The sequence below is a fragment of the Mastigoproctus giganteus genome, chromosome 6, assembly GCF_048544385.1.
Source record: "Mastigoproctus giganteus isolate SK-2022 chromosome 6, ASM4854438v1, whole genome shotgun sequence".
Taxonomy (NCBI): domain Eukaryota; kingdom Metazoa; phylum Arthropoda; class Arachnida; order Uropygi; family Thelyphonidae; genus Mastigoproctus; species Mastigoproctus giganteus.
Window position 1 is genome coordinate 160,965,708 of NC_143580.1, and position 23,550 is coordinate 160,989,257.

Sequence of the window (23,550 nt, forward strand, 5' to 3'; positions counted from 1 at the left end):
GATAGCCTAAATAAGGTTAAGGCTCAGCTGGACAGGTATTTTGAACGAACAGAGGGGTGAAGTGGAAGTGGGTTTTTTTTTTTTTTTGGCTGATGCTGCATAAGCTTGCTTTCTTGCATCAAATGCCGCTACTAATGCTAATGTACTGTGTTGTGCAAGGATTGCCGCAATTTATCAATCGTGTTAGAGCGAAACTGTGTTGTAGAGGTACCGTGTTATATGGGGGTTGCCTGTATGTATAATAATTTACTTTATATTTTTATTAAATAATAAATAAATAAATTTTTCTGTTTATACTCCGGCACGACAACCAAGTCAGTAGAGTTTACAATAAATCGTCAATACAAATATTTATCGTATTTAGTAGTCACGGGCTTGAACCCCGGTCCACTCAAGGAACGCGTGCTATGCACCCTCGCTCCTGACCACTGGGCTACGTCAGGCCATAATACATAATATAAAATTCAAAAAATTTAATAACTATAAAATAATTTATTAACAATATTTTATAAACATTAGTTCGTAAAATATTGTTATTAATTATGTAAAATAATTATACATAAATATATTCACTAATTTGGGCTACCAACATTCCCTTCCCCCAGCCTTTCGGGTGGGGGAACGGAAGGTTGCGTTTAAAAGCATGCGGATTTTCAGAGTGGTAAACCAAAAGAGGATTAATCTTACAATCCCCACTTGCATTAGCGCACAATAAAAGTGTAAGCCATTGTGGCCAGGCAATGACTTTTCCTCTTGGGTTATGTAGGTCCTTCTTGGCATTTTTTTCCAAAAAAGTCCCATTTCATCGCAATTAAAAACTTGATGCTGTACGTAACCTTCAGAGTTGATAAAGTTTGCAAATTCCTCCACATAGACATCTGCTGCTTTTTTGTCCGAACTAGCTGCCTCTACAAGCCTAACAACACTATGAATTCCAGTTCGTCAACGAAACTTCTCGAACCAGCCTCTACTTGCTTTAAATTCGTCAATGCTAGCATCACTTGTATTCGGCATTTTCGCCACTAAATCACCGTGCAAAAGTAAAGCCTTCTTGCATATTACGGCATCGCTAACACTATCTCCAGCAAGCTGCTTTTCATTAATCCAAACTAACAATAATTTTTCTACTTCTTCTAACACTTGAGACCTTTGCTTCATTAACATAGTCACTCCTTTAGCCACATCAGCCGTCTTTAGTGCATCTTTGTTCTTTAAGATAGTACAGATCGTAGATTTAGCCATGTCATACTGCTTGGCGAGATTAGAAACACAAACACCATTCTCATGTTTAATTATTATTTCCTTCTTCGTTTCTACTGTAATACGCTTAGGTTTCTTTACACCACTGTCACTAACACTTTTCACTTTCTTGGGAGCCATAATGAGGGCTAATTTAATGCAAAAAGCAAAAAAAAATTGTATCAAGAACAATGCAATGACAAACAATGTTCACAGCATGCAAACCTGAGTACAACTGATGCTGTTCGCGAGCCGAAAACATGGCGGCAAAGCCATGTTTGTGCGTTCATGCGCTGAGGCATTGTTCGCATGTCAAGTCAAAATTTGTTCGGAAATTGTGTTCGTGGGCTGATTTTTTCATGACTGGAGGTGTTCGTGACCCGAGGTACCACTGTATAACTTTATAAATATTAATGAAACAAATAAAATAATAAATAAGTAAAATCGACTGTAAAGTATTGTGGGGAATGTTACATAGGTGAGACTAAGCCCAGATTACGCGATAGACTGGGGGAGCCTAGTAGGGTGCTTAGGTTGGCTAATGTTTCAGGGTAGGCCGTGGTGGAACATGCCTGGGAAACCAGACATCGTATAACAGCCGAAGGAGCTGTAATTACACATAAGGTAGAGGGTTTCTGGAACCGGAAGTGGCTGGGGAGCCTAAGGATTTGTTCCTTGGGTGATCTTAGCTTTAATAGGGATAAGGGTTGTAGGATTAATGTAATGTTTGAGACCGTTATCCAAGATAGGGATGAAAGTTTTAAGGTTGTACAGCCCCGTGCCACTTCCAGTGCTAACATATGGGAAACGGAGTATGAGCAGGTACCGTAGTACATCCTGGGTCTGCTGGGAAGGCTTAGTGCTTTATAATGAATTGTTGATGCAGCACTGAAGCTGCCGAAAGCTTCAGTTTTATAATAGTATAGGTTTAATGATTTTAATCTATACTTTACGGTCGATTTTACTTATTTATTTTATTTGTAATTTATTCAGTTTTATAGTAGTATGGGTTTAACGATTTTAAACTATACTTTACAGTCAATTTTACTTATTTATTTTATTTTATTTGTATTTTATTTCATTAAAATTTTTATAAAGTTATAATTGGTCAGAGTTGGTAGCATCAATTAGGGATCAACTGATGTATGAGGAAAAGCCAGAGAAAACAACCATAAGATTCGGGAGCTCGTTTAGCAATTACCTGCAGTGTAGACATTGAAACAGTTTGATAAGCATTGGTAATTCTAAGTAGAATGCAGCAGCAGCAGACACCAAGATATCTCTTGACAATAGAAATGGATGCCTGCTGAAACCATGCCTCGCTCAGCTACATGGGTAATAATAGGAGTAATTACATGTTGAGCAAAGGTAAGTTTTTCATCAATGGGTATCCCAAAAAATTTAACTGTATTAGTATATTTAATAGATTAATCCAAAAGTTTAGGACAGACAGAAGAAGGATGACCCCTGAAGATAAGCATTTTGATTTCCTTCCAATTCTGTCTAGATTTTACATTTAATAGTCTAATGGTGAAGGGAATCTAAAACATGAAAAAAAAAACAACCCTTTGAAGGTCAAAACTGAAGAATCCAGGAATTAGCAGGGCAATATCATCAGTTTAAATAGCAGTAATAGTAGTGGCATGTGATGCAAGAAAGCAAGTGTATGAGCTTATGCAGCATCAGCCAAAAAAAAAAAAAAAAAAAATCAACCATTGCCTCCAAATGCCTGTCCAGTTCCTCCTTAAATTTATTCAACCTATCAACTTCCACAACGACAGATGGAAATTTGTTCCAGCAATTAACCACCCGCTGGCTAAAGGCAAATTTCCGCACATCTATTCTACATCTGTCTTTTCTTAATTTGAATTTATTCCCCCTTAGGTTCGTGCATTTATTCCCCCTGCATGCCTTAACTAAACACCGCAAAATGGTTCTCTGCAATGAGGCGAGTTTTGTAATGAAGTGTTTGAGCCGTGCCCTGTGAAACCATGCACCGGCAGCATACGTGATTAGAGGGAGGAAAACTGCATTGTAATAAATCCTTAAAGTTTTTCTGGAGAGCCCCCATTCAACACTGGACACCCTAACAACTGCACCAGTAAATCTACGTATTTTACATGATAAGTTTGTCAAATGAGGAATAAAATTGAGACTGGAATCAATTACCACTCCTAGAACCTTGTACTCTTTAACTATGGGGAGACGAATGTTGTTGATCTTGACCAACGGAGGACGAGTGATATCCAACTTTGATCCAAGAATCATTATCTTTGTTTTTGACAAGCTGATTGTAAGCTTATTGGCCATAGTCCAATCGTAGAGATCCCGGAGAACAAAATTTGCGGTATTAGATCTTGAAACGAATTACCAATAAACAATGTGTTATTGGGTTCACATTACGATATTTTAACGATACGATGGAATCTCTGGAACTGATTAATATCGTAAAATGAGGTACAATGTATTGTATAGCTACGCACGTGGTTTGGAATGCGGTATTTATGAATGTTTAACGCAATTAATTTTTTGCAATTAATGTTCATATTTTCGATTTTGTTGATACTTGGGGGGGGGGGGGAACTCTTAAAGCGAGAATTGCCTGTACTTTGCATTTGTCAATATTAAACTTCAGTTGCCACTTCTCAGCACATTCACCCAACTTCTCTAGATCCAGTTGCAGTAACATACTGTCTTTACTGTCGTTAATGGTAAAAAAGGGAATTGGAGGTGGAATAAATCAATGTTCCACTAGATATGTAAAAGCAAATAATAATTATCAAAAATATTTTAATAAAAATGAATTATCGAAATTTTTAATCAACATTTTTAATGTTTTAAATCGCAGTAGAGGTACAAGATTTCACATTATTTTGGAGTCAGTAGTTTTGAAACACTATAAACGTTGGCAGCAATCCCATATGCGCGCCGCCCACCAACAACAATCGCCTCATCTGGTCTAGTGAACGCTTGACCACTCTCACGTTCATGTACGACCTTTCCCAGTCATCTGATCACGCGCAGCATATTCAGTATATTCCATTCCTAACGTTTTATGTTATGTTTGCATTCCTGTGTGTATTCACCTTTTTTGCTGGCGCCTCCATAGCCAGGTAGGCAGGAGCAGTAGTGCGTAGCACACCCTTCTTGATCAGACCGGGGTTCGAGCCCGTGACCACCAAATACGGAGGATGCGGAAAGATCAGAAATGACCACCGCATATCCCCGGAGCAATATGGCCTTAGTGGCTAATGCTCCTAAAAATCAAATAACAGCAACAACCTTTCTTGCTGAAGAAGGGGTTCGTCACCCTGAATGCTACGTGTCGTATTAAAAATTATTAAATTTATTTTAGTTACAGCTTCCACTGGCTCTGCTGTATCCTCTTCTTCCCAACCATGGAAAACCAGTGCCACAGGCCCATTCTCGTTCATTTTTAATGTACTGTATTTAGAAGCAAAAAACTTATACGGATGGGCAATGAGTAAATACCTTATGGAAGGTTTAAATGGGTAGATACGAATATAGATGTAACTCAAATACCTGATGAGAATGAAATTGGATATATTTTAGAAGTAGATTTGCAATATCCTAAAGAATTACATGATATTCATACTGACTTTCCTGTTTAAATAAAAAATATCCAAAATTAATGAATACATTATACAATAAAGAAAAGTATGTTTTGAATTATAGAAATTGGAAGAAATATTTAGAATTTGGATTAAAACTAACAAACCTACATAGAGTGTTAGAATTTAAGCAATCTAACTGGTTAAAATCGTACATAGATTTTAATATAGATAAAAGAACTAAAGCTAATAACATATTCGAGAAAGATTTCTACAAGTTAGTGAATAATTCTGTTTACGGATAAATGTAAGACAACGAGTTGATGTTAGATTATATGACTAAAATAAAGTTGAAAAATTGAGACATATGATGAAACTTATGTGCAGTTCATAAGAAAAAAAAAAAAAAAAAAAACATTATTAACATTAGATAAGCCTGTTTTTTTTTGGAATCTGTATTTTAGATATATCGAAACTATTGATATATAATTTCATTATAACATTATGGAACATAAATATGGTGAAAATCTAAATCTTATATAGCAGGTGGTTATAAAATAAGTTTCCCTATTCAGGAGACCCTAGTGTCAAAACGATTATGTATGTATGTTCCCTGTTTATGGCGGCCCCTAGGCATATGTCTATCTCCACTTATTGTCTCTGTGAGGAAATAATCCCTGTTCAATGGGCCTGACATAGTATTAACACACACTGCAATACTGCAGTATGTGTTATCCATGTCAGGCCATTTTGCCACCAGGAAGCAGCTGTCCCTGGACCTCCTGGACAGCCAATTCCCGGTGCACGTTCGACGTCATGTAAAGCCGGGCCTGTTCCAATAGTCTGTGCTATAGCACAAAGTCCCGCATCCACTGGCGGGTGTGCCATCAAAACGATTAGAGATAGAGCTGTGAAAATGGGTGGGTTTGTCATTTAAGGCGAAATTTGTAGAAGAAAAAAAATTAGTTCAAATTTCCGCCACCGGGGGGTGTGGGGGGGGAAATTGGCACTGCAAACATGAGATGGAATACTTAACTTAGGATTAGATTTTAATATCAGAACTTAGAAATCTACAGATATTGTTCTATGTGCTTCCCTTCACTTGAGATGACATTCTGAAACGGAGGACTGCGTGCGACAGTTTCACGTAGAATCTCATTGGGGATGTTGGCTACATGCTGTTTAATACTTACTTCCAGATTGACAAGCATCTGTATGCCGCCACTGTAAACTTTGTCTTTCAGGTATCCCCATACCCAGAAATCACAGGGATTGATATCTGTGATCGGGAAAACTGCGAGATCACAGATCCCAATCCCTGTCAATTTGTGAACTGCGCAAAGTCTCTAGGGAATAAACACCTAGGCATATCAACTTAGGAGAACAGTGGATGGGGAAAGTAGTGAGTGGCACCTCCCATCACTGCTTTGTTCCTGTCCTTTTGTCGAAATATGGACTAGCACCATGAATGTTTAAATACCCACTCCCACCCTAATCTGTGGATCAGATCCATGTTTATATGACTTTTTTTAAAACTGATAATTGTCTCAATAAGATCCTGAAGTTATGTCACATCACAGAGTAGTAGTAGTAGTAATAATCGAGGTATGTGATGCAAGAAAGCAAACTTATATATCATTAGCCAAAAAAAAAAAAATAAAATAAATAAATAATTCACACATCTATTACCTCTAAACGTTTGTCCAGTTCCTACTTGAGCTTATTTAAGCTCTCAACTTCCACAACGATAGACGGAAGTTTGTTCCAGGAAGCAACTAATCGCTGGATAATGGCAAATTTCCGCATATCCATTTGACAAATGTCTTTCCTCAATTTGAATTTATTCTCCCTCAGGTTCGTAATCTGAGCAAGAGGAAGAATTCCATCAAAATTGAGCCTTCTCAATTCTGATGGGATTCAACTCGCATGTGTCTAATCTCCAGACACTGCAATTGGCAGAACTTATTCATATACTGCAGGGCTGGATTTAAACTTGTTGTATCCTATAACATTTACTAGGCCCTTCTCTCTTACAGTTCATTACATGCTATTGCGTTTAAGATGGACCGAGGCCACTTCGTAATGTGAGGCCATAAACTGCAACTTGTTTAGCTTATATGTAAATCCGGCACTACTTTGTTGACAAGACCACCCTTTCGCTCCCCTCACTAATCTTGTTGCCCTTCTCCGTACTTGCTCAAGCAACTCTATAGCCTTCCTAAAATGAGGCCTCCAGACCTTGAACGCAGTACTCAAGGCGTGGCCTGACCATTGCCTTATACAAAATGATAATCACCTCCTTTTCCCTACTAGCAAAATTCCTGTACATCATTGACAATACCCCATGACCTGCTCTGGCATCCTGTCTGCACTGCTCAGAAAATTTAATATCGGACTGCACAATTATTCCCATATCTTTTTCATTTTCTTCCACCCTAAGTGTAGTACCAGACAGTTGGTACGTTTCTCTGAGGTTACTGCTACCCATATGCAGTACTTTGCATTTGCAGTGTTAAACGTCAGTGGCCACTTCTCAGCCCACCTGCTCAAATTATCTAGATCCTGTTGCAATAGCACACTGCCATCTGTCATTAACAACTCTGCCATCCTTTGTATCATCCTCAAAATCGATATTAAGCCTGATATACCTTCATAATTATCTTTGAGAAATATACAGAATTATCTTTGAGAAATATACTTTGAGAAATTCCTATATAGATATACAGGCATACCTCGAATAACGAATAGAATGCGTTCCACGAAATTACTTCGTTAAGCGAAACTTCGTTTTCAGAGGTAAAAATACTATGGCCGGAATAGGGATACGTTCCTACGTAAAGAAAATGAAAAGCTTTTTTTTCGAACAAAGAAAAGTTTTATTAAATAAACAGTCAACTTACATACAAAGTGAAATCACATTTTAAAATATGAGTCTAAAGTTGATTGCTTTTGCTTTTTTTCTCTTTCATTTAACAATTGCCTATATGGAGTTATTGCATTTAACACTGATCGCTTAACAATAAAACTTCTTCCTAAAATCAGGATCATTTTCACTAAAAAAATTTAAAACGTTTTCAATGTCATTTAAGCACCTTTTTAAATCTTTGGTTAACACTTTCTCGGCAGGAACTTCTTTAACTTCGTCTTCATTATCTTTGTCTTCGTTGCTAACAAGGTTTTCTAAATCTTCCACTGAAAAACCGTCATCTTCTGCATTCAATAAATTTCTAACATCCTCTTCATCGACATTTTCGAAACCTATTGATTGAGCCATCTGGATAACTTCATTTCTAATTTCTTGGATGTTATTTTCTTCTTCTAGCACAACTTCTGGCCATATTTTGCGCCAAACTCCATTTAAGCATTTCTTAGTGACTTCTTTCCAAGAACTATCAATGTTTTCAATTGCGTTTTTAATGGTGTAGTTTTTCCAAAAAGTTTTAACTGTCATTTCCTCTTTATCCTCTAGTTCAGTTAAATTGCTTAATGTTCGACGCAGATAATAAGCTTTAAATGATGCTATCACTCCCTGATCCAATGGTTGAATCAGGGAAGTTGTGTTTGCTGGAAGAAACACAACTTTGACAGGAATGCATGTGTCCAACGTGTTAAGATTAGTAGGATGTCCCGGAGCATTGTCTAACAACAAAAGAGCTTTTTCTTCAAAGTTGTTTTTTTGACAATACCGTTTTACTTTAGGACAAAAGTGGTTAACAAACCAATCAGTAAATAACTCCTTGGTAACCCACGCTTTTCTATTTGCTTTCCATATTCCAGGTAAATTCCTTTTTATGTTACCTTTTAATGCCCTCGGATTTTCTGAATGGTAAACTAATAACAATTTTAATTTATAATCGCCAGAGGCATTTGATCCAAAGAGTAACGATAAACGGTCTTTGGCTGCCTTGAACCCAACAGCTAATTTTTCTTCAATAGAAATGAAGCTTTTTGTTGGTAGCCGTTTCCAGAACAAACCGCTTTCGTCAACACTGAACACCAAATTTAGTGGAAATTTCTCACGTTCAATTATTTCCTTTAGTTTTACTGGAAACTTATTTGCAGCTTCTGTTAATTTTACACTATGAATCCTGGCCCGTTTTTTAAATTTCTCGAACCAACCACGAGAAGCCCCAAAGGTTTCCGTAATTTCTTCAGTTTGTTTAGATTTCAGGTGATTAAACTGGAATATTTTTTTTATGTTAAATGGGGCTTGAAATTGCGGACTTCGTTATATCGAAGCTTCGTTATCAGAGGTAATGTTAACCGGGGTATGCCTGTATAGGAATTTTGCTAGCAGGGAAAAGGAGGTGATTGTCCCTCTGTATAAGGCAATGTTAGGCCACGCCTTGAGTACTGCGTACAGGTCTGGAGGCCTCATTTTAGGAAGGATGTAGATTTGCTTGAGCGTGTACAGAGAACAGCAACACGATTGGTGAGGGGAATGAAGGGATTCTCTTACCAAGAGAGGCTTAAGTTCTGCAAATTGCAGTGGCTGGAGACTAGGCACCTGCGGGATGATCTGATTGAGGTCTATAAGGCCTTGAATGGGTTGAGCACGCTGAATTCTGATGGGATCCTTTCACTTGTTCAGATTACCAACCTACGGGGACATAAGTTCAAATTAAGAAAGGACAGATGTAGAATAGATGTGCGGAAATTTGCCTTTAGCCAGCGGGTGGTTAATTGCTGGAACAAACTTCCATCTGTCGTTGTGGAAGTTGATAGGTTAAATAAATTTAAGGAGGAACTGGACAGGCATTTGGAGGGAATGGTGTGATTTTTTTTTTTTTTTTTTTTTGGCTGATGCTGCATAAGCTCCTACACTTGCTTTCTTGCATCATGTGCCACTACTACTACTACTACTACTACTACAAACAACAGCAGGCCCAACACTCAACTCTGAGGGACACCACTAATAACATTAATCCACGAAATGCACTGTACATTGATTATCACTCTCTGCCTTCTCCCACTCAACTCGAATGAGCACAATGAACAATTTTACAGAGAAATAGAGTGGGCTTGTAAATCAGATTGTCTTATAATGGGGGATTTAACTTCCTAGTTAAATCACACACTAGTAATACTTTTCTGGATTTACTGAATGATTGTTGTTTGCAGCAGAATATTCGAGAGGCAACCAGAGAGGGTAATACTCTTGATCTGGTTATCAGCGGTGATTACGGTGGTCTCAGACAGTTTTTAAATTCTGTACAGTGGGATCAACTGACGATTACCAACAGTAAATTCTAAGTGGGAAGCATTCAAAGAATTAATCGTGGATGCTACTAAAAGTTTCATACCTATTAAGAAATATTATTATTATTATTATTACTACTAGCCATATAGTGCAAGGAAGCCTGAAGCTTATGCTGCACCAGCCAAAAAAAAAAAAATTTCCCGAGTTACCCTGAGAGAGAGAAGTAGAAGGGAAACACCATGAGAGAGAGAGAAGATTGATGATATCCAGCTCAGGACACTGGGTGTGCCAAGCCCATAGGCCTAAATGGTTATCAAATGAACTAATGAGACTCGTGACAGAGAAGAAGGATGCATGGGTTGCATATAAATTGTCAAGCAACTCAGAAGCTTATGGCAGATATAAGTTAGTCTGTAAACAGGTCACAAAGGAGGTTAGGCAGGCGAAGGGAGATTAGCAGAAACCTTTGACAAAAGATGCTAAGAAAAACAGCAAGGATATCTTTACTTATAACTCTAAAAGGAAGGGGATGAATCTCACTAGTCCACTGGATATCGATGGTTCGGCTGTTGATGATCCTGCTCAGATAGCAAACAAACGGAATGAGTATTTTGCATCTACATTCACACATGAGGAGTTATTAAGGTTTGAAAATGGCAGAAGGTTATCAAATTGTAGCAGGGTGCTTAATGATTTTGTAATAACTGAGCAAAGTGGAGGAAAAATTGTTGAAGTTAAACATAAGAAAGGCACCTGGGGTGGATGGAATCTATCCATTTATATTAAAGGAGGCGGCAAAGCAACTAAGCAAACCCTTAGCCAGTCCAAGGACCTCCCCTGAGTCCAAGGATGCTCTTATAATTATAAGAGCATCCTTGGACTCAGGGAAGGTCCCACGGACTGGAGATGTGCAAATGTATCCCCAATTCACTAAGGGGGGGCGGGTCGAAGGATGACACGAGTAATTACAGAGCAGTCAGTTCAACTTCTGTTCCGGGTAAAATAATGGAGTCCGGGTAAAATTATGATGTGGTTACAAAGGAACTGGATGCAAAAAATTATTTTAATATCATATATTTGGATTTCAGGAAAGCTTTTGACACTGTTGGCATGGAAGACTATTGTACAAATTGCAGCAGAATGGTATTAAGGGTAAGTTGCTATAATGGATAAAAGAATGGTTGAGTGGGAGAAGACAGAGGGTGGTAATAAATGGGTGATGCTCTTCGTGGACTAATGTTATTAGTGGAGTCCCACAGGGTTCGGTTTTGGGGTCCACTGTTGTTTTGTATATTTATCAATGATATTGATGAAGGTATATCAGGCTTAGTGTTGAAGTTTGCAGATGATACAAAGGTTGGTAGGGTTGTTAATGACAGTAATGGCAGTGTGCTACTGCAACAGGATCTAGATAATTTGGGCAGATGGGCTAAGAAGTGACAACTGAAGTTTAACCTTGACAAATGTAGAGTACTGCATATGAGTAGAAGTAACCCCCAGTGAAACGTACCAACTGTGTGGTACTACACTTAAGGTGGTAGAAAATGAAAAAGACCTGGGAGTAATTGTGCAGTCAGATATGAAGTTTTCTGAATATTGCAGACAGGCTGCCAGGGCAGGTCATGGGGTTTTGTCAATGATATATTGGAATTTTGCTAGCAGGGAAAAGGAGGTGATTATCCCTCTGTATAAGGCAATGGTCAGGCCACGCCTTGAGTACTGCGTACAGGTCTGGAGGCCTCATTTTAGGAAGGATGTAGATTTGCTTGAGCGTGTGCAGAGAAGGGCAACAAGATTGGTGAGGGGAATGAAGGGATCCTCTTACCACGGGAGGCTTAAATTCTGCAAATTGCAGTGGCTGCAGACTAGGCACCTGCGCGGTGATCTGATTGAGGTGTATAACGCCTTGAATGGGTTGAGCACGCTGAATTCTGATGGGATCATTCCACTTGTTCAGATTACGAACCTAAGGGGGCATAAATTCAAATTAAGATGTAGAATAGATGTGCGGAAATTTGCCTTTAGCCAGCGGGTGGTTAATTGCTGGAACAAACTTCCATCTGTCGTTGTGGAAGTTGATAGGTTAAATAAATTTAAGGAGGAACTGGACAGGCATTTGGAGGGAATGGTGTGATTTTTTTTTTTTTTTTTTTTTGTCTGATGCTGCATAAGCTCATACACTTGCTTTCTTGCATCATATGCCACTACTACTACTACTAACTTTCCTGAAATCTAAATATTTTGTATCAAAATTAAATTTACTTCCAGTTCCTTTGTAACGACATCACAGTATACATTCAAATTTGTCAGACAGGATTTTCCCCTTAACAAACCAATGCTGTGTCTGAATTATTACTGCGGTCTTGTCTAGATTATCCTGCAATGCATCTTTGACCAGGTGCTCCATTATTTTCCACGTAACAGAATTTAAATTAACTGGTCTGTAATTACTCGTGTCACCTTTAGATTCCCTTTGTGAATTGTGGATACATTTGGACATCTCCTGTCCGCGAGAACTTTCCTTGAGTCCAAGGATGCTCTCATAATTATGGTTTAGGGTTTCTTTACTTCCTTTGCTGCCTCCTTTAATATAACTGGATAGATCCCATCCAACCCAGGTGCCTTTCTTGTGTTTAACTTCAACAATTTTCTCCTCCATATTGCCTCACTTGTTACAAAATCATTAAGCACCCTGTGATATTCATTTTCCTATAATAATAACCGTTCATGTGTGAATGTAGATTCAAAATACTCATTTAGTTTGCTAGCTATCTGAGAATGATCATCTACAGTCAAACTATTGATATCAAGTGGACCAATACGATTCATCCCCTTCCTTCTAGAGTTTATATAACTAAAGTCCTTTCTTTTTTCTTAGAATCTTTTGCCAAGATTTCCCGTAATGTGCCTTTTCTTGCCTAGCTTCCTTTGCGATTTGATTATAGACTAGCTTATAATTATTATTTTTTCATAGGCTTCTGTGTCGCCTGATATTTTAATAGGCTTTTTTCCACTTCGTGGCCGAGTTAGTTAGTCTCAGGTGTGGACAGCACGGAACCCCCCCCCCCCCTCCCAGAAACTGGGGTTTTTCGTCCAGGTTTTCGACCAAGAACACACACAATTCACAGACACAAGACACACAGCACGGCAGATAAATTTAATTATTTGGGTGGCTTAAAAATAAGTTTTTTTTTTTGTGTCGCTTGATAATTTATATGCATCCCATGCATTATTGTTCTTTGCCAAGTGTCTCATTTGTTCATCTGACCTTCGGTTAGGTCTAAATCTTGAACAGTATTTCTCAATCGGTATGAAAAGCCTAGTAACTTCCAGAATTACTCCCTTGAATGCTTCCCATTTAGAATTTGCTGCAACATCATCAGTTGGTCCCACTGTATACAATTTAAAAAATCTCTGAGACCACTTTAGTCACCATCACGGAAACAAAAACCATCCTCTAACCCCTGATGGTAGTTACCTCCTTAAGTAAATCCTACGTCAGTACACTGTGATCACTGCCGCCTAGTGGTTCCTTTATTTGAAAATTCCTAATGTCAGAATAATCACTGCTGTTAACAAGAGTACGCTACTGTATTACTCTCATTGATTGCATATGTATTAAGTATCTTGAGTTTCTGTCATGCTTGTGGTCAACATGTAATTGGATAGCACAAATGAGCAATTTCTTCTTTGATCAAGAAAATTTTAGTCTGCATTTTGGCTGCAAATTAGAAGAAATTTCAAATCAGAAGAAAACATCTTCGCGAATCAAAAGTATGTTAGATTAATCTGTGGACTTTATTCTACTACTCAAACAAATCGTAATCTATTTTTTTTTGTCTAGCGTCTAAAAAAAGTATTTTTTGTTTGTCTTTTCAGCTCTTTTCCTTGCTTTAAAACGACAATGCAAACAACCGAAGTTACATTTCACAGCAAACCATACACCAGATTGCTTTTTCTTTATACAATATACGGTGGCCATTTTTATTTCTTTGAGGTAGTAGTGGCATGTGATGCAAGAAAGGAAGTGTATGAGCTTATGCAGCATCAGCCAAAAAAAAAAAAAAAAAAAAAAAATCACACACCATTTCCTCCAAATGCCTGTCCAGTTCCTCCATAAATTTATTCAAATTATCAACTTCCACAACGACAGATGGAAGTTTGTTCCAGCAATTAACCACCCGCTGGCCAAAGGCAAATTTCCACACGTCTTTTCTACATCTGTCTTTTCTTAATTTGAATTTATGCCCCCTTAGGTTCGTAATCTGAACAAGTGGAAGGATCCCATCAGAATTCGGCATGCTCAATCCATTCAAGGCCTTATACACCTCAATAAGATCACTGCGCAGGTGCTTAGTCTCCAGCCACTGCAATTTGCAGAACTTAAGCCTCTCTTGGTAAGAGGATCCTTTCATTCCCCTCACCAATCTTGTTGCCCTTCTCTGTACACGCCCAAGCAAATCTACAACCTTCCTAAAATGAGGCCTCCAGACCTGTACGCAGTACTCAAGGCGTGGCCTGACCATTACCTTATACAGAGGGATAATCACCTCCTTTTCCCTGCTAGCAAAATTCCTATATATCATTGACAAAACCCCATGACCTGCCCTGGCAGCCTGTCTGCAATATTCAGAAAACTTCTTATCTGACTGCACAATTACTCCCAGGTCTTTTTCATTTTCTACCACCTTAAGTGTAGTACCACACGGTTGGTACGTTTCTCTGGGGATTACTTCTACCTATATGCAGTACTTTGCATTTGTCAAGGTTAAACTTCAGTTGCCACTTCTTAGCCCACCTGCCCAAATTATCTAGATCCTGTTGCAGTAGCACACTGCCATTACTGTCATTAACAACCCTGGCAACCTTTGTATCATCTGCAAACTTTGACGCTAAGCCTGATATACCTTCATCAATATCATTGATAAATATACAAAACAACAGTGGACCCAAAACCGAACCCTGTGGCACCCCACTAATAACATTAGTCCATGAAGAGCAGCACCCTTTGATTACCACCCTCTGTCTTCCCCCACTTAACCATCCTTTTATCCTTGTAGCAACTGGATAAAAGGATGGTTAAGTGGGAGAAGGAATTGTTAGGAATTGTCTGTATTCATTCTTTCCCCATTTTTGTATATACAAAGACCTTTCAGCAAAGTGGCATACATTGGAAAAATAGTAACAACAATTTATATTAGCATTATTATAAACAAAAAATGACTTTTCTTTTGTAACGTTCAGGGTTTCGAAATGGATGGTGTTCCGCTTCGTCGTTGATATTCTTGTTTCCCAAAATTTTGCGTTTAGAGTCGTGGTGAATTAAAATTAGCCGTTATAGTTTCAGCCACTAAGGAGCGTAACAATTGGAACAAGTACTCCTAATATAACAATAGACAATAAGGCTTTGAATACAGACAATTCCTAACAGTTGATTTTGTGCTTGAATTAAACAGGTATTTCAAGCATTGATCTTTACAGACAAAAGGCACTTCAGAACCATGAGAAATTTTATATGAGAACCTTAGCAGTACGAAGTTGCGGAAGATGCTTTATAGAAAAAAGGCTGAATTTTAGAATAGGACTGCCTCAGTCTTAGCGCGTTCCCTCCCCACTTCCTGCTGTTATAAAATATAAAAACGAGTTCTAGATTTAGAAACTGGCAATGCGGGGCGGGATGCCCCACCACCATGCAAACTGGCATGCCTTACCCACTAACCATAGCGGGTTAGGCACGTCCATCACTGCCTTCTTCCTCTTCTCACCGCTATTTTGGAAGGGGTACCCTGTTCTAAAGTTTACTGAAAAAAAATTGGCACATACAGTAAATAGTGATTTTGAGGGAAGTGTGACTCAATGGATTGAACTGGCATAAGTGTGCAGGGGTGTAACTAGGGAATGGAGCAAGTTGCAAACAAACTTGTCATGTGGCACTAGATTCACAACAAAAAAGCACCCAACCATTTAATATCTTCAAAATGATCAATGAAATAATCTTGGCTTAATTAAACAGTAAAATAGCTACGTCCTAAAGTTTTTATCTCAAAAATATTTTATTAAGAAAGCATTTTTTTTGCAGCTTTATTCCAAGTCCAAAAAAAAAAGTTCCCAATCTGTCTTTGCTTCTAGACATTTTATCTGTAGATGTTCATTGAGCTGATTTTCCTTAAAAAGTCATTTGCTAATTTGTAATTGGGACAGCATTGACCGTTTTGTTTATGCCAAAATATTTAATTGTTAGAACTGCTTTTAAGCTCTTGAGTGGTTATACAGTTTGGACTTTATAATATTTATATGGCATATAAATGCCATATAAATATGGCATATAAATGCCATATAAAGCCCCAGGGGCTCACATCTGGTGAGTATGGGCTTGGCACACCCAGGGTCCCAAGCTGGATATCATTATTCTTCTCTTTCTTGGTGATTCTTTTCTACTTCTCTCTCAATTTTTTTTTTTTTTTTTTTTTTTGGTCGGTGCAACATAAGCCTTGGGGTTCCTTGCATCATATGGATTATAATAATAAGTTACTGCAAATGCATCATTTATATATGCAGTAACTTAATCAAAGTTATTACAGTGGCATTGTTTTGTTATGTCTCATATTGTGAAAATCATCACCAGTTGCCTCTTTGGTTATATTTCGAATAAGTAATACTTCCCCAATAGAGAAGACTGTTGTTACTTTGAATAAGTGATGTTTCCCCCAACAGAGAAGACTATTGTTACTTATTCTCAGTGGATACACCACCCAGATGGTTTTTTAAGGATATACATGTAGCGATGTAATGCCCTTTAATCTGCAGGTTCTTAAAAGTTGGAGAAAAACTTAAGGGTTAGTGGACAGAAGGACAAAGTTTAGCCCAAAAGAAAGAAGCCACATTTTACTCAGATTCACTCAGTTATGCCTCAAATAAGTAATTCTTTTCCAATAGAGAAGAATCGTTACCTATTCTCAGTCTTAGTGGATACCACTAAAATGACCATTTCAGGGCAGTTATCCATCGGTGGGTGAGGTGGTAGGTACACCTGATAGGATAACAGCTGATAACCCAGTTGTGAAATTAAGTCCACAATATGACAGGTGCCAAATGATGTTTAGTAATTAATACTTAATAAAAATTCAGAGCAAAAGTCTCAGACTGTGTGAAAATTTACAGACATAAGTTAGTGCAAATGGATCATGTCTATATGTAGTAAATTAACTGAAGTTATTATAATGTCATTGTTTCTTTACATCTCATGTTGTGATGTCTTCACAGTAAGTTGTGAAGGTTTTGAAATATAACCAAATAGGCAACAATAGTTGCCTAAGTAATGCTTCCCCTGTAGAGAAGACTGTTGTTAGTTATTCTCAGTTGTTGTCTATATACCAGTAATAGACAACTATTGTTGCCTATTCTGTTATACTCTTTATACCATCAGGTTGATTCAACTATTTGTTTTCCAATATCCTGAGCGTAGTAACACACAGTTGGAACATTTGTTTGGGATTATTGCTACCCATATGCAGTACCTTACATTTATCAATGTTAAACTTCAATTGCCATTTCTCAATCTATCTGTCTAATTTTTTTTTTAGATCTTGTTGTAGTAGGTCGCTTTGATTACTGTCATTAACCAAACTGCCAACCTTTGGGGCCGACCGGGTTAGCCGAGTGGGTAAAGTACCTGCCCGGCAACCCAAAGGTCGCGGGTTCGATTCCCGCCTCGGGCTTGGATCAAAGTAGTGCAAAAACCTTGGGAGGTGCAATATGGCCACAGAAGCCGATGCGCCAACAACTACCAAATCAAAAAAAAAAAAAAAAAAAAGCCAACCTTTGTATTATCGGCAAACTTAGACATTGTCGGATATATCTTCATCGGTTTCAAAAATGGACCCAGCACTCCACTAATAACATAAGTCCATGAACTTTTCATCCATTTTTTGTCTTCAAAACTTTTCATCTTCCTCGTTTATCCATTCAACTACTGTTTTCTGGAACAACCTTCCTTCATACACATTTCCTGAAATTTACAGTCTACAGAAGTTCAAGCCTAATGTCAACAAATATCTTCTTTCGTCTTCTCATCCTCCAACCTAAGCACAGTACTAAGTACTATAGGTTCTAATACCTCTCATGTTTGCAGTGGCGGATGTAGCACTTGAGAGGCCCCAGGCGCAATTCAATTGTGTGCCCCCCCTCTAAATATTTTCGGTACCACTACAGTGCGCATTCTACGTGCACGTTTTTACTATAGCGCTCTAGATTTGGTGTTGCGGTTTTAATTATTTTGGTTGTGCAATTCTTTCATACATATTTTAACTAATGTTTAAATGAAAAAATGACACAACTACCATCCCTCCCAAATCTAACATTAATACATAAAATCTAGCATTAATGATAATATGTATTCTAATTCGGATTCACTTAGTTCGCATAGATACTGCATATAATATGTGGGGATATTCGCATAAGAGTTTACTAACTTCTCATATTAAATTATAGTTTTATTCAATAACGGTAATAAAGATGAGTGTAAAAATTTAAAATGAAACAATTTTATTTTTTTTTTTTTGAGACCTGAGATTTGAGGCCCCCTCGGTTTAAGAGGTCCCAGGTGGGCGCCTCGTGCGCCTGTGCGGAAATCCGCCACTGCATGTTTGGGGTTTTCATAAAAAAAAAAAAAAGCAGCAATTTGCCTCCAATGCCACACTGCTCCAATTTGTGCAGTAGTCTTCCATGTGCAACAGTAACAAAAGCCTTTCTAAGATCCGAATATATGATATCAAAGTTATTCCCTGCATCCTGTTCCTTTGTGACCACATCATAGTATCCTTTGCTGGGTGCCTTTTTGGTCAGACAAGACTTCCCCTTAACAAAACCATGCTGTGTCCGAGCTATAACTGAAGTCTTATCTAGATGATCTTGTAGTGCTTCTTTAACCAGTGCCTCCATTAATTTCCTTGGAACAGGAGTTAAACTAACAGGTCTATAATTACTTGTCGCCCTTTGATCCTTCTTTGTGAATTGGAGTCACATTTGCACATCTGCAGTCCATGGGTACCTCCCCTGAGTCCAAGGAAGCTCTCATAATTATGGCTAAGGGTTTGCTTACTTTGCTGCCTCCTTTAATGTAACTGGATAGATACCATCCACCCTGGGTGCCTTTTTTATGTTTATCTTCAACAGTTTCTCCTCCACTTTCCTCTCAGTTATTACAAAATCATCTAGCTCACTGCCAGAGTTTAATTCACCTCTGGTATTCCCCTCCCTGAATAACTCCTCATGTGTGAATGTAGTCCAAAATACTCATTTAGTTTGTTAGCCATCCGAGCAGGGTCATGCATTTGTTACTCTTAGTAACCCTAACGCAGCCCATGTATTTACTTATTCCATGATGACTCCTAGCAGCTCTTGAAATTCCCAGCAACTTGCTCTCTAGGCTGCTGCTCGTTACAATAGAAGCAGTGCAAGAATCACGTTCGCTTCTGCCTGCGGCTACCATTAACCTTTTTAGTCTGCGAATACCCCTAAGCTAGCAGTTTTCCAACCCACCTAACACTGTCTTGATAGCATCAGCAAATATTCTTGCACCCTTCATATTTAAGTGTATCCCATCTCTGTAGAAGCAGTCTCTCCTGTTAGCAAGCACAGACCACGCTGAAAAAAATTCTACCCTGTGAGCCATGCACAATCTCTCCAAGGCCAAATTGATTGACAAGGCTTTTCAGACCACGTTTCTGTCCTTAAAAAATTTCTTTATTTAATAACAGCTCTTACTAAAAAGTACTTTACAGAGCAAGAAAGGAAAGCCATCTTTCTTTATTTCTTATATATTTATTACTAACACCTACTACTTCTCGCTTGGTCACACCAGGCACTGCTCCTGCCTCCCCGTGGTGGGGCCGGAAGCCTTGGCAGAACAGTTAATCTGCCAAGGGCCAAAAGGAGCAAATATGGAACACAGTAAGTTTCCTCCTCTAGAGCTGACAAGCTCCCGGCCAGATATAGAAAGTGAACATGACATATCTCAACCCAAGAGGTTTAAGTCTAACTCCTCAGACAGATTTTCCTGCATTTCTCATAATGCACTCTCTTACAGAACAGCCACTCACCAAACTGTCACCGTTTCTTATCCAGAAACACCTTGAAAGCCTTGCAGGATCTCCTAAAACAGTCAAGCGACTGCAATCAGGGGACCTATTAATAGAAACAATCAGCAGGAAACATTCGGAACATCTACTGAAAGTTACAACTTTTGCTGGTATTTCAGTAAAAGTTTCTCCCCATGGTACCCTAAACACATCTAAGGGTATTATATCCAGCTAGGACCTATTGAATGTCTCGGAGGAGGAGATAAGTCAAGAACTTCAGGAGCAAAATGTAATTGCAATTAAAGAATAATGATTAAAAACACACCTACGAGAAATATTATACTCACTTTTAATACCCCAAACCTACCTTCTTCCATAAAAGCAGGCTATCTTCTTTGCCGCATTCGACCCTACATACCCAATCCATTGAGATGTTATAAGTGCCAAAATTATGGTCACTCTCAAATGGCATGCAGAGGAAACCCAGTTTGTCCCAACTGTGGGTCCTCCGATCACACTCAAAGTGATTGTTCGGCAACAGAAATGAGGTGTCCTAACTGTAAAGGCAACCATCCCGCCTATTCTAGGACATGTGACAGGTGGAAAACTGAAAAGAAAATTGTGAAGTATAAAATTGAAAATAAAGTAAGCTTTCAAGAAGCAAGAAAATTAATTGCTCCCAGTATTTCTAAACGTACATACTCCAGTGTGGCGCAAAAATATCAATCAGTGGGTACACAAACTGATGTTACAGTTCCCTCAAACACTTTAATCTCTGACTGGGCTAGGCCTGTTCTCTCTCAGGAACAGTCCAGTATCCCCAAGCACTTGAACCAGGCAAGCAATACTGCTCTTACAGTACCTGCGAAAACTCCTCCTCCAATGATTGATACTACATCAAATAACCGAGGCCCAAACGTAAAAAAGAATATTCAGGACACATCCATGGATACAATTCACTCACTCAGACAGGAAGACCCAATCTTAGAGATATATGCGGAAGAAGATATGGACACTGGTTGACCATTCTTCTCCAAAAAAGAAAAACCGAAGCCTGAACGCCATAAACCAGTTACATCAAAAAAACAGTCAGTTACAGCTTCTTCTACTAAACACCAATAATGCCTTATATTCTACAATGGAATTGTAGAGGATTTCGTAGCAACCTTAACGATATTCAAGATTTAATTATCCGCTATTCGCCAGTTGGTTTTTGTCTACAGGAAACATATCTAACCCCTCAAATTTCTACTACCATAAAGAACTATTCTATCTATCAACAAGATCGTAATATTTCAAGTGCTGCCCATGGAGGTGTGGCTATCTTGGTTAGATCAAAGATCCCAACCAAGCAAATTGTTCTGCAAACTGAAATTGAAGTTGTTGCCGTATGTTTGATAGCCCAGATTGCATTAACACTGGTATCAATCTATCTCCCACCAAGACATACATTTTCTTATCAAGATCTTGAAAACCTGCTAATGCAGTTGCCTTCACCTGTCTGTCTTTTGGGGGATTTCAATAGCCACCACCCCTTATGGGGATCGACTAAATTAGATAGGCATGGTCGACTAATTGAAACATTTATGGATAAGCAAAACCTTACCGTTCTTAATACAGGTCCACCCACTCACATACAATTACCAGCTGGACAAACATCTGCAATCGATCTCTCAACATGCTCGCCGATTCTGTTTCCAATCATGGAATGGTCTGTCCTGGACAACCCCACGGGCAGTGACCATTTTCTGATTATTTGTGATCTGCTCATTGCACAACCACCAGTATCCCAACCCTGCAGGAAATGGAAGTTCTCTCAAGCCAACTGGGTCAAATTTCAGTCAGCTGTCTCCCTGGATGAGAAATTTACACAAGCACAATTAATAGATGAAGCCACAGATTATATCACTTCACACCTACTAACTTCAGCTAAATGTTCAATTCCATTATTGAACCCCCAGTCCTGACAGCACCTTAACTATTGGTGGAATGAAGAATGCACAAATGCAAAGAAGTTAAAAAAATAAAGCATGGAATTTATTTCGTAGATCCCCAACCACAGCTAATCTTATTAACTACAAGAAGCTAAGGGCAAAAGCACGTCTCATTCAAAAACAAGGCAAGAAGAATTCTTGGATTCGGTTTGCATTTACCATAAATAGAAACACTAACTCCAGGTTAATATGGAAGAAAATCAGGCAGATTTCTGGCAAATTTCCAACCACCCCTTCAATTCTTTCATGGAATGGACAAGAACTCTCTGCTCCTGAGGACATAGCAAATGCCTTGGGCAAAACCTTTGCCCAAGTTTCAGCGGCATCAACTTATTCGCCGGATTTTCAGAAAATTAGACCAAGACTGAACAACGAGCCATCAACTTTCAAACCTGTTTTCCTTCCGTATAATCAGTCTCTTCAATTTTCTGAACTTCTACACACCATTAAAACAACACGCAACAGTGCCGCTGGGCCAGATGGAATATCTTATATCATGTTACAAAACCTTGGTGACAAAAACTTACAAATACTGCTGATGTACTGTAACCGAATATTTATGTAAAACATTTATCCCAGTTTTTGGCATCATGCTACAGTTCTTGTCTTTTTGAAACCTGGAAAAGATTCTACCAGTCCTAACAGTTATAGACCTATTTCCCTATCCAGTTGCCTCGGTAAATTACTTGAAAAAATGATCCATAATGTTGTTTGGATCATCGAAATGCAACAACTAATTAGTAATAATCAGCATGGTTTTCGAAAGAACAGGTCCTCATTAGATCTCATGATCAAAGCTGAGTCTGCAATTTGTAATGCCTTTGTAAAAAATTAACATCTTGTTATGGTTTCCATAGACATAGAGAAGGCATTTGATGCTACTTGGCGTCGTGGCATTCTCCATGCTCTTGGTCTCCGAGGTAACCTTTCTATATTCATCAGGAACTTTCTCTAGAATCGTTCATTCCAAGTTCGATATCAAACCTCGCTTTCTACAACATTTTTACAGGAAGAAGGAGTGCCACAAGGATCTGTACTGAGTGCAACCCTTTTTGCCCTTAGAATCGATTCCATCACAAAAGAACTTCCAAATACTGTCGAGACCTACCTTTGTGCCGATGATCTCTCTATTTCTTGCCATTCTCAGAACATAGATCCATTGAATGGCAACTGCAGATATCCTTGAATAAAGTCCAAAGGTGGGCAGAGTTAAATGGCTATCGTCTATCGCAGCAGAAAACTGTTGCAATCCACTTTTGTAATCAACGGAAAATGCACGGGTCCTGAACTTCAGGTGTCAAACTTTACCATTCCAGTGACTAGCACCATCAGATTCTAGGGATTAATCCTTGATAGGAAATTAAATTTTCTTGAGCACATTAAATTTCTGCTTACATCCTGCCTCAAAAAACTAAACATACTAAGAGCTTTATCTGCCTTGTCTTGGGGAGCAGACAGTACATCTT

General features: G+C 38.5%; 2 protein-coding genes across 2 annotated transcripts in view; one reads left to right on the plus strand and one right to left on the minus strand.

Annotated features, from left to right (window-relative positions):
* Nucleotides 1–942: 942 nt before the first annotated feature.
* On the minus strand, nt 943–1,380 carry LOC150084704 (putative CENPB DNA-binding domain-containing protein 1). The gene has a single exon (XM_090376324.1). The coding sequence runs from the start codon at nt 1,378–1,380 to the stop codon at nt 943–945; it is 438 nt and encodes a 145-aa protein (XP_090232450.1).
* Nucleotides 1,381–13,636: 12,256 nt separating this feature from the next.
* LOC150084705 (constitutive coactivator of peroxisome proliferator-activated receptor gamma-like) overlaps nt 13,637–23,550 on the plus strand; it is an 81,064-nt gene continuing 71,150 nt past the window's right edge. The window contains exon 1 of the mRNA XM_090375438.1: nt 13,637–13,785. The gene's annotated coding sequence lies outside the window, so the exon portion shown is untranslated. The remainder of the gene's footprint in view (nt 13,786–23,550) is intronic.